We start from the raw sequence: 13,826 nt of genomic DNA, 5'->3' as shown, positions 1-13,826 counted from the left end.
AGATGGGGGGCAGAGAGTACTATCATGGCGGCGATTACCACCAAATTCTCCCTGTTGCAGATAATCGGTCGTGGGACGCGGAGAGGAGTCTGGCGGCCTTTTGGAGAGCCACGATCAGGGAAGGAGTGCCGAACAATCAGCGGCCGCCTCCTCACTTCCCCTTCTCGGCCGCAATGAACCACCACCTCCCCCCCGGCCAAGGTAAGTCTTAATCTTGATCTTGAGTCTCCGAGATGTGTACCTTTTCGTGTTGTCTCTTTCAGGTGTTAAAATTCCTGGTTTCTGGGAGTCCACGTGGCTCTAAAATTTTACTTTGCAGGGTCTACTGTGTTGTTTATTGGTGTTCCTAGTTAGTGTGGTGTTTTAGTGTATTCGAGTCATCGTTTTCTTTCGTTTGTGTAAGTGTTAATGTGGTGTTTCGTTAGCAATGGTGACGAGGGAGGAAGTGTGTGTGTGTGTGTGTGTGTGTGTGTGTGTGTGTGTGTGTGTGTGTGTGTCGCATTGAGGTTGAGTCATATGAGTACAGCTGCTGTCTTGAGATAATGAGGAGGGCGGAGCGATAATGAGGCGTGAGTGAGGCACCCCCTCCTCCCTCCCACCCCCCCACCCTCCCTGCCTTCCACCCTCCACTCCCTCCTTGCCTAACCCTGTCCCTCCTTCATTCTCTCCAGTCATACTTACTCCCTCCTCTCCTCCCCCCTTCTCTCTCTCTCCTTGCCCCTCTTTCCCTTCAGTTAGTGCCCCTCCCTCCCCTCTTTCTCTCCCTTGAACGCCTATAAACATTTTTCTCCCCCTTTCTTTCCATCTCTCCCTTACACCAGTACCTTCTACTCTATTTATTCCTTCTATTTCTTTCTACGCATGCAGTACCTGTCTCTCCTTCTCTCCTTCTATCCCTCCTTCCTTCCGTCCCTCCTCCTTTCCCTCATTATTCCTCTTATTTCTTTCTAGTCACAGGCAATACCTCTGTCTATTTTCCCTCCATTCCTGCATTCAGTTGTCCTTCCCTCCGTTTCTCCTTTCCCTCCTTCCCTTCCCTCCTTCCTTCCCTTTTCTTCCCTCTCTATATCTCATGACTTCTCTCTCTCTCTCTCTCTCTCTCCTCTCTCTCTCTCTCTCTCTCTCTCTCCTCTCTCTCTCTCTCTCTCTCTCTCTCTCTCCATCCCGCTGTCCTTCTTTCCGTCCCTCCTTTCCCTCCGTCCCCCCCCCTCCTGTTTCCTCTCCTCGTCACGCTGCATCAGCAACCGCACGTCGCCACCGCAGCTGATACTAGGAAGGTAACTGCTCCAGCGTCCCTTGATACCTTATCGTTGTGGGTTTGGTGGCCAGCGCTGCGTCGTGACACCAATGGAACCTCGCCCTGGAGACAACGACGCCCAGCTGCTCCGGCTTACCTAACTTATTGGCGTGAGATATAGTGGTGGTGGTGGTGGTGGTGGTGGTGGGGTATTTTGATTTTTTTTTTTTTTTTTCATGTACATTTTTTTCTATTTTCACTTTTGTTTATCTTTGTTTTTGTTTTTTTTCCTTGTCGTGTTTTATACTGAACTTTTTTTTTTGTTGTTGTTGTTGTCTTGTCTAATTTATTTCCTTCACTCATTGTATTTTTTCTATTTTTATTTTTAGTTTATGTGGTTTATTTTGTCATGTTTAGTTTAAAATTCTGGCTTACCTCATTAATTTTCTCAGAGATAGTGATGGTTTTTTTTTTTTTTTTTGTCGTATTTGATTTTGACAAGCTCTTTTTAACTCATCTGACTCATTTTCTTCAGAGATGATTACTTTTCTTGATTTGTTTTCTCTTTTTTTTTATTTTTTTGTTTCTTCTTTTGCTTTATTTTATCAAGTTTGTTTTTTATATTTGTTTTAAATCTTTTTTTATTTTATTTTCTCTTGTATATATTATTTCCCACTATCCTAATTTTACGCTATAACATTCTTTTCATTCTTTGCTTCTTCTGTTTATTTTTCCTCACTTTTCTTTTATCAAGTAGCCTTTGTACTTTTCTTTGCTTTGTTTTGTTTTGTTTTCGTTTTTTTTTTTCGCTTCCACTTTCATTCTTTTTTTTTTGTTTGTTTTTATTTTTTTTTTTCTTCTTCTTCCGTCCGTGGTGTCCTTATTAGCGACGCCAGTGTTATCTTTCTATCCGACTGTCATTTGTTTCTTGTATCTGTGTGTACATCCGCTTTCCTCCCTCCTGCCTCTAATCTTCGTTCGCCATTCCTCCGTTTCTCTCTCTCCCTAGCCTTCGTTCTTTTTTCTAATTTTCTTTTCGCTTTCATTTTTTTTTTTCCCTCTCTTCCTCTCTTCCTCATTATCACATTTTTTTTTTTTTTTAAGCTCAATATCCCTTTTCTTTTTCTTCTTTTTCTCTTGTAGTCATTATCATTTTCCTAGTTTGAATATGTTTTTTATTTATTTATTTTTCTATACACAAATATCTCTTGCTCTTACTCTTTCATCATCGTTATGTATTTATTTTTATTTTTTCTTTCATTTCATTATGTTTCGTAGCTCTTGTCTTTCTTCTTAGCACAGTAAAAGTATGAACGTTAAACTAAATGGCTGCTACCATTTAGGGATCGCCACTGCGGATCACTCTTCTCCAACGCGCTCGATCTTCTGCGCCTAAAAGTATGTGCGTTAAACAAGCCTGTCTATTTCCACCTATCATCCCCATCCATACATCTGTCTAATCTTTTAAAGCTTCCCATTAACTCAGCGCTAACAACGTGATTTCTGAGTTTATTCCTTTCATCCATCAGTATTCGAGAACCAGTTTGTTGATATTTCTCTTAAAATTTAACTTTATTGAACATGAAGACTGTTTTATCATTTTTATTTAGTAATTTATCCATTGATTCATTTGCTTTATTCTTATTTGTATTTATTAATCCATTTTATTTATCTATTTATTTGTTTCACCATCTCGTTTCTGCTCCTCTTCCACCAAGTCATGTCACAACTCACTCATATGCTCACCTTTTACCTCGAAGTGACCCTGGGCCTTCGTGTTATTTTTACTGATGCTCCCTCTATTAATCTGATTCCCAAACCACTTGTGAGTCTCTGCCGTGAATTACTGCCTGCTAATCTAGAGCTGAGGGAAGTGGCTTATATATCAGCTAATGTAAGAAAAGTTGATGAGTGTTCAATTACAGCCATGTCAATCTAACGTGTGGAATTACTGTGCAATTATGAGAGTTTATTGCGTACTGTGATATAATTGTGACATAGATTTAGTATTTACTGCGTAGCCATCTTTTTCTAGCAACCCTTGTTTCTTCCCTCTGGTTTATGTAACGTGTGGAATTACTGTGCAAATACAGGAGTTTATTGCGTAGTTTAATCAACTAATACAACGTAGGTTTTGGATCTACTGCGTGGCGATCTTCTTCTAGTAACCATTTGTCTCTTCCTTGTAGTTTATTTAACGTGTGGGATTAGTGTGGGAATGAAGGAGTTTGCGAAGTAGTGTGATACATAACGCAGCTTTTGTACTCGTTGCGTAGATACCCCTTTGTAGCACCTCCATTGCCTCTTCGCTCTAAATAATACTTCTAGACCTATTTTCTTGCGATCTTATAGCTAGACAAGATCAGATTTAAGAAGGAGACAGTCACTGTGACAACTTAACAACTGCGATTAATTTTCAACATGTAAGCGTGGTGAAGATACAACAGGAAACGTAGATATCCAACGACAGTTTGACTCTTCATCCCTCCCCTTTGTTTCATCATAGAAAACATAGGAAAACATGTCCATTTTTCTTTAATGTAAGAGGGGATATGGCTTAGGACAACAAAAAGCCATAAAAAAAAATAGCCAACTAATGGTGCCAATCCCTAAAGATTATCCAAAAAATTGAGAAGTGTCTTGAAACCTCCCCTTTGAAACGATACGTACGCTGGATCTCCATTTGAATTCCCTCCTTGTGAGTTGCGTAAAGGAGGGAAGGAAGGACAGCGTAAAGAACTGGTGCTGATGAAAGTAAAAATGGCAATACTTGGTGCTTGCCGCGACCTCTGAGGCGTGACAGGGATGCGGTGATGAAACGAGTGCATGGACAAGCGACGCCATTGAAGGGTGATGCAACATGAACTGAGAGAGAGAGAGAGAGAGGAGAGAGAGAGAGAGAGAGAGAGAGAGAGAGGAGAGAGAGAGAGAGAGAGAGAGAAATACTAACCGCGCTAATCTGACGGAAGAGAGGAAGGAACGAGAGAGAGGAATGGTATGTATTCTTATTAGCCTCTTTCTCTCTCTCTCTCTCTCTCTCTCTCTCTCTCTCTCTCTCTCTCTCTCTCTCTCTCTCTCTCTCTTACTAAAATCCCTATTTCCTTTATTTCCCTTTATTTCTCTTTTCTTACTGACAAATACGTTGATGAATAACTCTCTCTCTCTCTCCTCTCTCTTCTCTCTCTCTCTCTCTCTCTCTCTCTCTCTCTCTCTCTCTCTCTCTCTCTCTCTCTCTATCTCTCTCTCTGGCGTCCTTTTCCGTGAGGTGATGCAGTCTCAGAACATTGAGGGTTGGAAGTGTTGTCATTGCAGCCACCGACAATAGGGCGCCTGTTTATATTGATTACTCTCAGTCTCGGTGGTTCAGTGCAGGGAATTGATTCACCTTCCGTTATCAAGAGACGTGTGTTAGTCCAGTGAAGAATCCCATCTCATCCTCCGTCATTATTAGTGGTAAGAATTGTTAGGTTTGATTTTTATGTTAGTTTTTTTTTTTTTTTTTCTTCTTCTTCTTCTTCTTCTTCTTCTTCTTCTTCTTCTTCTTCAGGTGCATGCTCAAGTGGTAGTAGTAGTAGTAGTAGTAGTAGTAGTAGTAGTAGTAGTAGTAGCATAAGGAGTAGTAACATTAGTACCAGTAGTAGCATAACAACAGCTGCAAAAAAAATTTAAAGAAAGAGAGAGAAACAGAGAAACAGAGAAGCAGAGAAAGAGAAAGAGAGTCAGATCTGAGCCAGACAAAGGAGGAAGAGGAGAAGGAAAGCGAAGGGAAGGAGACATAAAGAGGGAGCGTGTGCATTTAAGAGTCGTAATGTAACAAGCGGGTTCCTCTTCATCACGGGAATAACGACTCGGGTTCTTATTCGCAGCGCAAGAATATAACCATAATTTGCATTTAATCACGGCCTGCGCGGGGGAAACATGAACGGGTCTTGTACAGGGAATCGTCATTATTTTACCTCATTCCTCGATAAATAAAACAGCAGCGTAGAACTCTTTCTGTCTGTTTGTCTGACTCTCTCTCTCTCTCTCTCTCTCTCTTATCGCTTATGCCCCAGAAAACTCCCTCCCGTCCTCCCTCCTGATCTTCCTGTCCTGGCCGCGCGAAACACAACACTCCTCCTCCTCCTCCTCCTCCTCCTCCTCCTCCTCCTCCTCCTCCTCCTCCTCCTCTTCCCGCTCGGTGTCATTTGTTTGTGGTGAAAGTTGTCGGTTTAGTGTATCATAAGGTGACTCCATGATCGCCACTCAGCCAGCCAACTAGTTCATGTTAGCCCGGATGTGTGTGGGTGTGTGTGTGTGCGGAGGGGGGAGTAGGAGAGAGAGAGAGAAAAAAAAAGTCTGAGTTTTCCTATTCCTTTTCCTCCTCTTCTTCCTGTTCCTCTTCTTTTTCTTCGTGCTCCTTCTCTTCCTTGTTCGTTATGTTATTCTGTTTCTTTCACTGTTTGTTAGCATATTCCCAATAAACAGCTCGGTAAGGACCAACAGGCGTGCTGCTACATTACTCTTTCTTTGCATTTATATTCCTCCTCCTCCTCCTCCTCCTCCTCCTCCTCCTCCTCATATCAGTTTTCACAGTGCTGGTCAGCTATACTTTCACAATACATTATAATCAAAGCATTTTCAAAACCCCTTTATTTTTTTTACAGGAAACTTTAGTAGAAATTATACACAAGATACCTTAGCCTATCTCAGCACACCCTTGCATCTTAACCTAACCTAACATAACGGAAACTCCCTATCTCCTTACTTGCCATAGGTGCTTGTATAGGGTAAAAGGATACAGGCTTTGTGTAATGTGTATATGGGTGTGGGTGTAAATAGGCCTCAAGGGAGATATATGTGTGGATGTGTATGTGTGGGCGTAGAGGAAAAGGACAGTGAGATAAGGATATGGAAGGATCTGAGTGGAAGGATGTTTGTAGGCCAGAGAGAGAGAGAGAGAGAGAGAGAGAGAGAGAGAGAGAGAGAGAGAGAGAGAGAGTGAGAGAGAGAGGGGGGAGAAAATAAGATACACAAACACTCAAATTTCACTGCTTAACGACAATTTTATTACTACTACTACTACTACTACTACTACTACTACTAAACCAGGACTTCTTATCATCATTCTCCTCCTTGGAACCTCAGCACCCAAACACAGCAGCCAAACACACCGAGAAGTACACGTGCACCCGCTTTAGTCAGGCCTTTGGGACTTGGCTGTCTTGTCTTTGGTATGAGGTCAATTGCGTAGTGTATTTTTGTGCCTGCGTGCAAGTGTGTGTGTGTGTGTGTGTGTGTGTGTGTGTGTGTGTGTAGCATTTTGTTAGAGATCCACCTCCTTCCTCCTCCTATTCATCCTCCTCCTCCTCTTCCTTCAGTATCTTCACTCTCTCAGCCACTAGTGAACTCAGAAGGTCTCCCTGTTCGTCTGCTTGTTTGTTTGTTTGTTTTTCTCCTTCCTACGACTTAAACTTTATCAATATTCCGACACTAAATTGGTCAAGTTATTTTTATTATATTTTTTTTTGTGACTTTCTTTGACTCAGCGGAAACGGCAATTTAAACATGCTTTTTTTCGTAATATTATGTGCCCTCTGTTAATCTTGTTTAGTTCCTTTAGCTCTCGATGATTAACTTAGATCAGGCCTTTAAAGAAGCTACATCTGGTCAATAATAATATGAAATTCAGCAAAAAAAAGGTCCATAAAAAGATTATAGTTCAGTGGACAAGGGGGTTTAAATTATACATACAATACACCAATTACTATACAAAGAAGCCAATAATACATAAATCCATATCAGTCTTTATCTTCTTGACGCGTAGTACAAACAATATCCTCTCTCTCTTCATTCACTTCGAAATCTTTTAATATTGCCTGCTTGCTTCCCTCCAACACTGGTCTTGGTCCTCAGCTTGGTGCGTCGCTAGCTGGGGACTTAACCAACACAGAACCGCGCACACAAATACCCTGATAAGATCACCTCCTCCTCCTCCTCCTCCTCCTCCTCATCCTCATCCTCCCCCTGTTCCTTTGTTTACTCCTGTCAGCTGATCTTCACACGCCGCCTGGCTTGGTGTCGCACGGTGGCTCGGACTTAACAGCCTTGATTCAGACCTTGGCGCAGACAGCAGAGCATCCTAAGCTGCGCCTCTCTTGTGCTCATCTCGCCCTCCCGCCCCACTTTGTTTGGGTGTTCCTGGCTTTCTGTAGTTGATGGTTGGGCGGTTTTCTTTGGTCTTGAAGTGATGATTGTAGTGATAAGGCAGTTAATTTGTACGCATGTTAACCGGTAATATTAAAAACTGTGACTTTATTTCAAGTGAAGGTTCGTTTCGCTTTCTTTTGGTGTCCCAGGCTTCATGTATAGTGGATGGCTTGATGGTTGGGTTTACGTTTGCTCTTAAGCTGAAGGGATTTTGAAAGAAAACAGTTAATTTGTAGTAATGTAAATCAGCAGTAATAATAATGATAACTTTATTCAACGTAAGGCAGGAAATACTTGACTTGAGTGGACTGGGTATGGACAAATATAGGATATACTTAATATTAACGGTGAAAGAGAACAGTGTGTATATGTACAAGAGGCGTACCTATTATCTTATGCATGAGTCCGGTTCCTTTCATCATTCAGTTTCGTGTGGGATTGATTGACGAGTTGATAGATTGACGAGTGTTTCAGAGGCCTTTTTCCCCACTTGTCCGTAATTATTATCTTGAAATTAATCCTATTTTTTTGTCTTTTTTTTTCCTTTTTTGTTTCCTCATCGTAACATTCACGAATTATTGATTTTCATGGGAGGACCTTTTTTTTTCTTATCTTTTTTTATCTTTCTTTCTTTCCTTTTCTTTTTCGAATTCGACATTTCATCAGCGGTAAAAGCAAATATGATTTTTTTTTTCCTTTATCTGCGAAACTATTGGAAATTTCAGGGATTTTTGTTGGGCGTCCACAGCTTTTGGTAATGAAGTTTGGGGTCGCACGAATGCAATTTGTGTTTCGGCATTTTTCTTCGGTCGAAAATAAAAATGTCACACCTTCTGATCTCTCGCGATGCCAGTTTTCCGACAGTTGTACTATTCCATTTTTTGGTGAAAACAATGAAGAATTTTTTCCTATTTTTATTTCTTTTTTTTTTTGGGGGGGGGGGCGGCAGAGAGTATTGTTCTCTTTTTTTTTTTTTTTTTTAGAGAGAGAGAGGGGGGTGAATGGCATATTTGGGTGTCTGTTTATCTCTATCGTTCTTTCTATATGTGTAACTATTTTTGTTTGTATACTTATTCCTTTATCTTTTTTTTTTTTTTAAGGGGGGAGGGAATTGAAAGGTATATCTAGGTGCCTGTCTATCTCTTGTCTATCTTTCTTTCTGTTTGTCTGTGTAACCATTTACGTATCTGTTTATATACATATTCCCTTTATCATTTACAGTTGGTGTTTGTGTGGAATAAAACTACTGGTATATGTGTGTTCGTTGGGGGGGTGGGGGATGTATTTAGGTGTGGAATATAAGTAACTGTACATTACTATGACACTAACAGCGTGTACTGGTGTGGAATAAAAATAACTGTCTATATCGATGCGGGTAGATGTGCGTGTTTATACCTCCAGAAGGGGAAGGAACACAGTTAGAGCAGGTGGTGGGATCTCTTCTGCTGCTCCTGGAGGGGACTTACTCGTACGCCTCCACCTGGCTGCTTCACCTCCCTTCACCCACCCACTGAGACCATCCTCCCTTCCTCCCTTTATCAATTGAGTCTTCTCTCCCATCCTCCCTTCTCGGCCTCCTGACTCAAGTCCCTGGCCTTCCACAACAATCCTTTCACCTCCCTCCCTCAATATCGAGTTCAGTCAGTGGCAGAGTTTCAAATCGCTTTAAGAATGAGATTAGTTGCATTGATAAGCAGTTGGAGACGTGTAAAGAGTAGATACGCTAATATATGGAGAAAAGAGAGACAGAAACTACATATGAGGTTTTAAAAGAAAGTTAAAGAGACAAGAAAAGGATAGATGTACTGATTATACAGACGAATACTTAGAAAAGAGATTGATTGTATTGATAAAAAGAAGCACTGATAACAAGAGGAACAGACGAAAGAAAGGCAGACGTGATATGAAACAGAGCAAACGTAGAAACACACAGACTGAGACACGAAGCAAGGCCAGGAAGAGGAAGAAGGAACGCAGGTCTCATATCACCAGCGGACAGGGGCAAAAATTTGACGTTACAGCGAAAGGATGAGCGCTGACGGCATGACAAAAGCACTTCCGTCGGGAACAAACACCTAAACTGGCTAACGCATTGGTTCTGAAGATCCTCGCATCCTGCCAACTACTCGTGACGTGGCAGAGTTCCCCAGGAGAGCAAGGGACCACAAGAGGAACTAGAGATGATAAGCGAGCCGTGGCGTGGCATTATCTTAGTGCCAATTAAGTGTTATCTAGCCCTGAGGGGAGGAGAGAAGTGCCACTGGAGACTTGGGAAGAAGACAAGTCACATCACAGTGCTATGAGTTTTATTATTCTTCAGTGTTTGGGACTCACTCACTCACTCACTCACTCACTGCTCTTGAAGAAAACGAGAATGACAGAGAATAACATACAGGATCATGAAGTATTGGCTGTCTTACCGCTGTAGGGCACTAGAAATATGGCGGTGGCGGCGGCGGGAACTAATTTGGCTGAATTTTATACACATCCTCTCCTGGAAGTCATTATTTTGTTTCCCGGGAGCTGTGTTCCCTCACACAGCAGATTATTAGTGTTGTTAGTTAGGCTGCGTGTCGAGAGATGGAATGTACATACAGCACGACACCAGTTTCATTGTAATCAAGATAAAGGATTTTTTTTATTGATAAGTGTGGTATTTTTTCGTAGTGAAGGAGTTACAAGTCACGTAGCTACTCAGCCACCTTGACTGATATTTTATTATGACAAACTGTTAGTGGTTTCTTCAAATTTACAAGTCGTGTGAAGAAAGAACTAAACCTAACTAACCTAAGACTGCTGAATGACTTTTGTTATATGGATGGAATGTTTTGTGAGTTTATCTTCTTCTTCGGGCTTGGGATTGTAAGGGAGGGAAAAACAAGTTGATTCCCTCCAGTCTCTGTCCTCTCGCCTCGCTTATACCGTGTTTTTGTTTCCTCTTTCTCGCTCCTCCTCCTTTGTTGTGTCCCATTCATTGTTAATCTTAAGAACTTTCTCTTCTCTCTCTCTCTCTCTCTCTCTCTCTCTCTCTCTCTCTCTCTCTCTCTCTCTCTCTCTCTCTCTCTCTCTCTCTCTCTCTGACTCACTTTTCTCTTCCTTCCTTCACAATCTCTTCTTTACTCTCTTCTCTGATTCCATATAACAAATCCAGCTGTTCTTCCTTCCTTCTTCTTTTATCTCTCCCTCCCTGCCTACCTTCCTTCCTTCCTCTCCTCCTGATCCGAGAGACGCCTCGTATGTAAAGCTTGGAAATACGCTGAATAAAGTTAATGGTTGCAACTATGGTAAAAAAAAAAAATAGAAAGCGGTGACAACATACTGAAACTTGTTATGATAATGTGCTCTTAATTAAATGTGTTTTCTGAGACGCCTCAAGAGACTACTACACTCAAAAATACACTGAATAAAGGTAGCGGATGTCACTGTGATAAAGAATGACCCATATCTATAGGTAGAATGAATGCTGATACGTTTGTTAGTAAATGTGTTTGTCGGGAAGCCTCAAGAGACTACCACAGCTCAAAAATACAATGAATAAAGGTAGCGAATATAACTGTGGTAAATGTAACTATGATGGAAAGAAATTAATAGCATACCAGTAGCTAGAATTAAGAGTTGCTATGGTAATACGTTCGTAGGTAAATGTGTTTTTCTGAGACTCCTCTTAAAGACCACCACAGCTGCCCGAGGGAGGGAGATGCTTACAGAAAGGAGATCAAGACGGAAATCCTTCAGGCACCGCAAACTAAGACCCATATTCCCTTGCCACTTTGAGTCCAGCATCTTAATCCTTCCACGGAGATTATTTTTCTGAGGCTGAGCGCAAGAAAATAGCGGAATAATAACCCTGTGTGCCAGCGTCCCCTTCACCGCTAACAATTCTCACCCTCCTCCCTCCGTGACCCCGCCCTGACCTGCCCCTTCATCTCCCCCTTCTCCAGCTTTGTCCCTCGTCCCGTTATTGTCCCAAGTCCCGTTATGGCGAGGTCAGCCGGATGTCAGGTCAGGTCAAGGTGGGATACTGGAGGTGTTACCCGCTTCGTCCTTAACTGCGTGTCTTCCCTTCTTTTCCTCGCTCGGAGACGCAAATAGTGATGTGAGTTTGTTGTTGTTGTTGTTGGTGGTGGTGGTGGTGGTGGTTGTGGTAATGGTGGTGGTGGTGGTGATGAATCTGCATCTTCCTTTGTTTTCTTTCTTTCTTTCTTTCTTTCTTTCTTTCTTTCTTTCTTTCTTTCTTTCTTTCTTTCTTTCTTTCTTCTTCTTCTTCTTCTTCTTCTTCTTCTTCTTCTTCTTCTTCTTCTTCTTCTTCTTCTTCTTCTCTTCTGAAGATGTGTATTGATTTATCACGCAGTCTTAACACGTGGCAACAAGTCTGCTGTTGTTCATTCTCCTCCATTCCTGTATTAACATCACTCCAAATAAAGACAAGTTACGTAGGTTGTTAAGTTAGGTTAGCTTAGGTTAGGTTAGGTTAGACTAGCTTAGGCAAAGTTAAGTTGTCAGGTTAGGTTAGGTTAGTTTAGGTTAGGTTAGGTTAGGTTAGGTTATGTTAGGTTAGGTTAGTTCATTTGTTTAAATAAGTCCTACAAAAAGCAAAAGTAGTAAAGCAAACAGTAACGCGATAAACTTACAATAACTACACGCACCAGCTCGATATTTTAGTCCTGCAGGAAATTAAAAGGCGGGTTTGATAAGAAAGACCCGTGAACCGTTGGCTTCTCCACTCGGCGCGTCCAGTCCGGAGCCTCAGAGGAAGTTGGAAAGCCGCATCCATCAATTATCGTCGCTTAGCATCCGTTGTATTTAATTAGTGACTCTTTACTTATTTTCCTTCCTGTGTGTCTGCGGTGCTTTCCTTAACTCTGCTGCTGTCACTTATTGTTTCATTCCATTGCTATTTTACTGAGCAGGGATGTAAGCTAAGATGAAGATTGGACCAGTCGATGGCTTGTTTTCTTCTCCCTGGTGTCCTTTCTTTACTAATGGCAACATAGCGCCTTTCATTTAAATCAGTACCATTTTATTGAGCAGAAGTTTAAAAGAGGGAGTGAACTAGTCGATCACTTGTTTTCCTATCCTTGGTGTCCTTTCTTTACTAATGGCAATGTAGCGCTTTTCATTTGAGTCACTCTTTCTTTCTCTCGCCGTGGTGTGATTTGAGATTGTATTAAAAACTTGGAACAGATAATTTGCGTTTAAACTTAAAGGGATTAATTTCCTTCATGTGTTTAAAAATTTACATACGATCCTGTTCTCCTGTCTCTTATGTCCTCTTATGTCTTCCTCTCCCCCATCGATCTCTCTCTTTAAGTCTCGTTTTGTCTTTGCCGTGTCTCTTTTATCTGTCTTCTGTGTCTTGTGTCTCTTCATCTGTCTCTCCCGTGTCTTGTTCTTTGCTGTGTCTTGTGCTGTCTCTTGCCTCGTTTTTGTCTGCTGTGTTCTGTTCTGTCTTTTCATGTGTCTTGTCTCTGTTCTCTCACATCTGCAGAGGGAAGGACAACGATTATCTGTCTCGGTGTCTTCTCCCACCTGTACTTTGATTTAGGGCAGCAGACACACACCTGGTGGGGGCTTGAACACAGGTGGCGGCAGCAGCGACGAGACGAGCTTGGGAGTGAGGAGTGAGGTGAGCAGTGGCGGGGACAATAATAAAAAGAACAGAGCCACCGACAAAAGAATATTAACGTTATAAATAAAATAAACAGCAGAAAGACACAAACACACTTTCCTCGCCGACTCGTAAGCAAGGCAGAGAGAAAAACGAAAGATATCAAAGGTTTTCTTCCAAGTTTCTGAGGCGAGTATTCCTTTTGTTAATTTTAGCTCAAAGACTCGCATCCTCTCCCTCCCAGCCTCTCCGTCCCCTCCCTTTCACTCTCTCTCTCTTCGTGACCTGGAAGGAGGGACGGTTGGTAGCCCTGCGCCAGGTGATAGCAGGTCACCAGAGGGAGAGGGAGAAGGAGAGAGACACACCAGGTACCAGATTGTGTTTTCATGTTACACTCAGATCATAGAGGTACTGTGGATGTAACTTGCTGTGGTATTGTTTATGCTGTTACGTGTCTTGTGATAGGAACGTCTGTGTGTGTGGGTGTGCTTGTGTGTGTGTGTGTCTGCGTGTGTGTTGAGGTGTCACTGAGGCGGGGTAAGTGGCAACGAGATGCTTGTTTACGATCTGAGATGAATGGAAAGGAAGACAAGAGCAGCCGAAGAGGAAGGGAAGGGGAGAAAGGTAAGGAGGAAAGAGGGTGGGTGGGGACTGGATAGGGACGGAAGGAAGGAGGGAGGGAGAGAGGGAGAGATATGTATGTGTATGTATGTATGTATGTATGTATGTATACGTATTAGCCTCTCTCTCTCTCTCTCTTTCCCGTTCTCTCTCACATAGGTTATAAATTCA

General features: G+C 42.0%; 1 protein-coding gene across 1 annotated transcript in view; it reads left to right on the top strand.

The window, feature by feature from the left end:
- The window catches only part of LOC135109244 (homeobox protein prospero-like), a 267,558-nt gene that overhangs the window by 127,117 nt on the left and 126,615 nt on the right, over positions 1-13,826 (top strand). The window contains 1 exon segment of the mRNA XM_064020495.1: positions 61-201. Within this exon segment, the coding sequence (XP_063876565.1) occupies positions 61-201 (141 nt within the window).

This window comes from Scylla paramamosain, chromosome 18 (assembly GCF_035594125.1).
Source record: "Scylla paramamosain isolate STU-SP2022 chromosome 18, ASM3559412v1, whole genome shotgun sequence".
In the NCBI taxonomy this organism is placed as follows: Eukaryota; Metazoa; Arthropoda; class Malacostraca; order Decapoda; family Portunidae; genus Scylla; species Scylla paramamosain.
The sequence above is the reverse complement of the archived record's forward strand: the minus strand, read 5'-3'. Positions and strand labels throughout refer to the sequence as shown.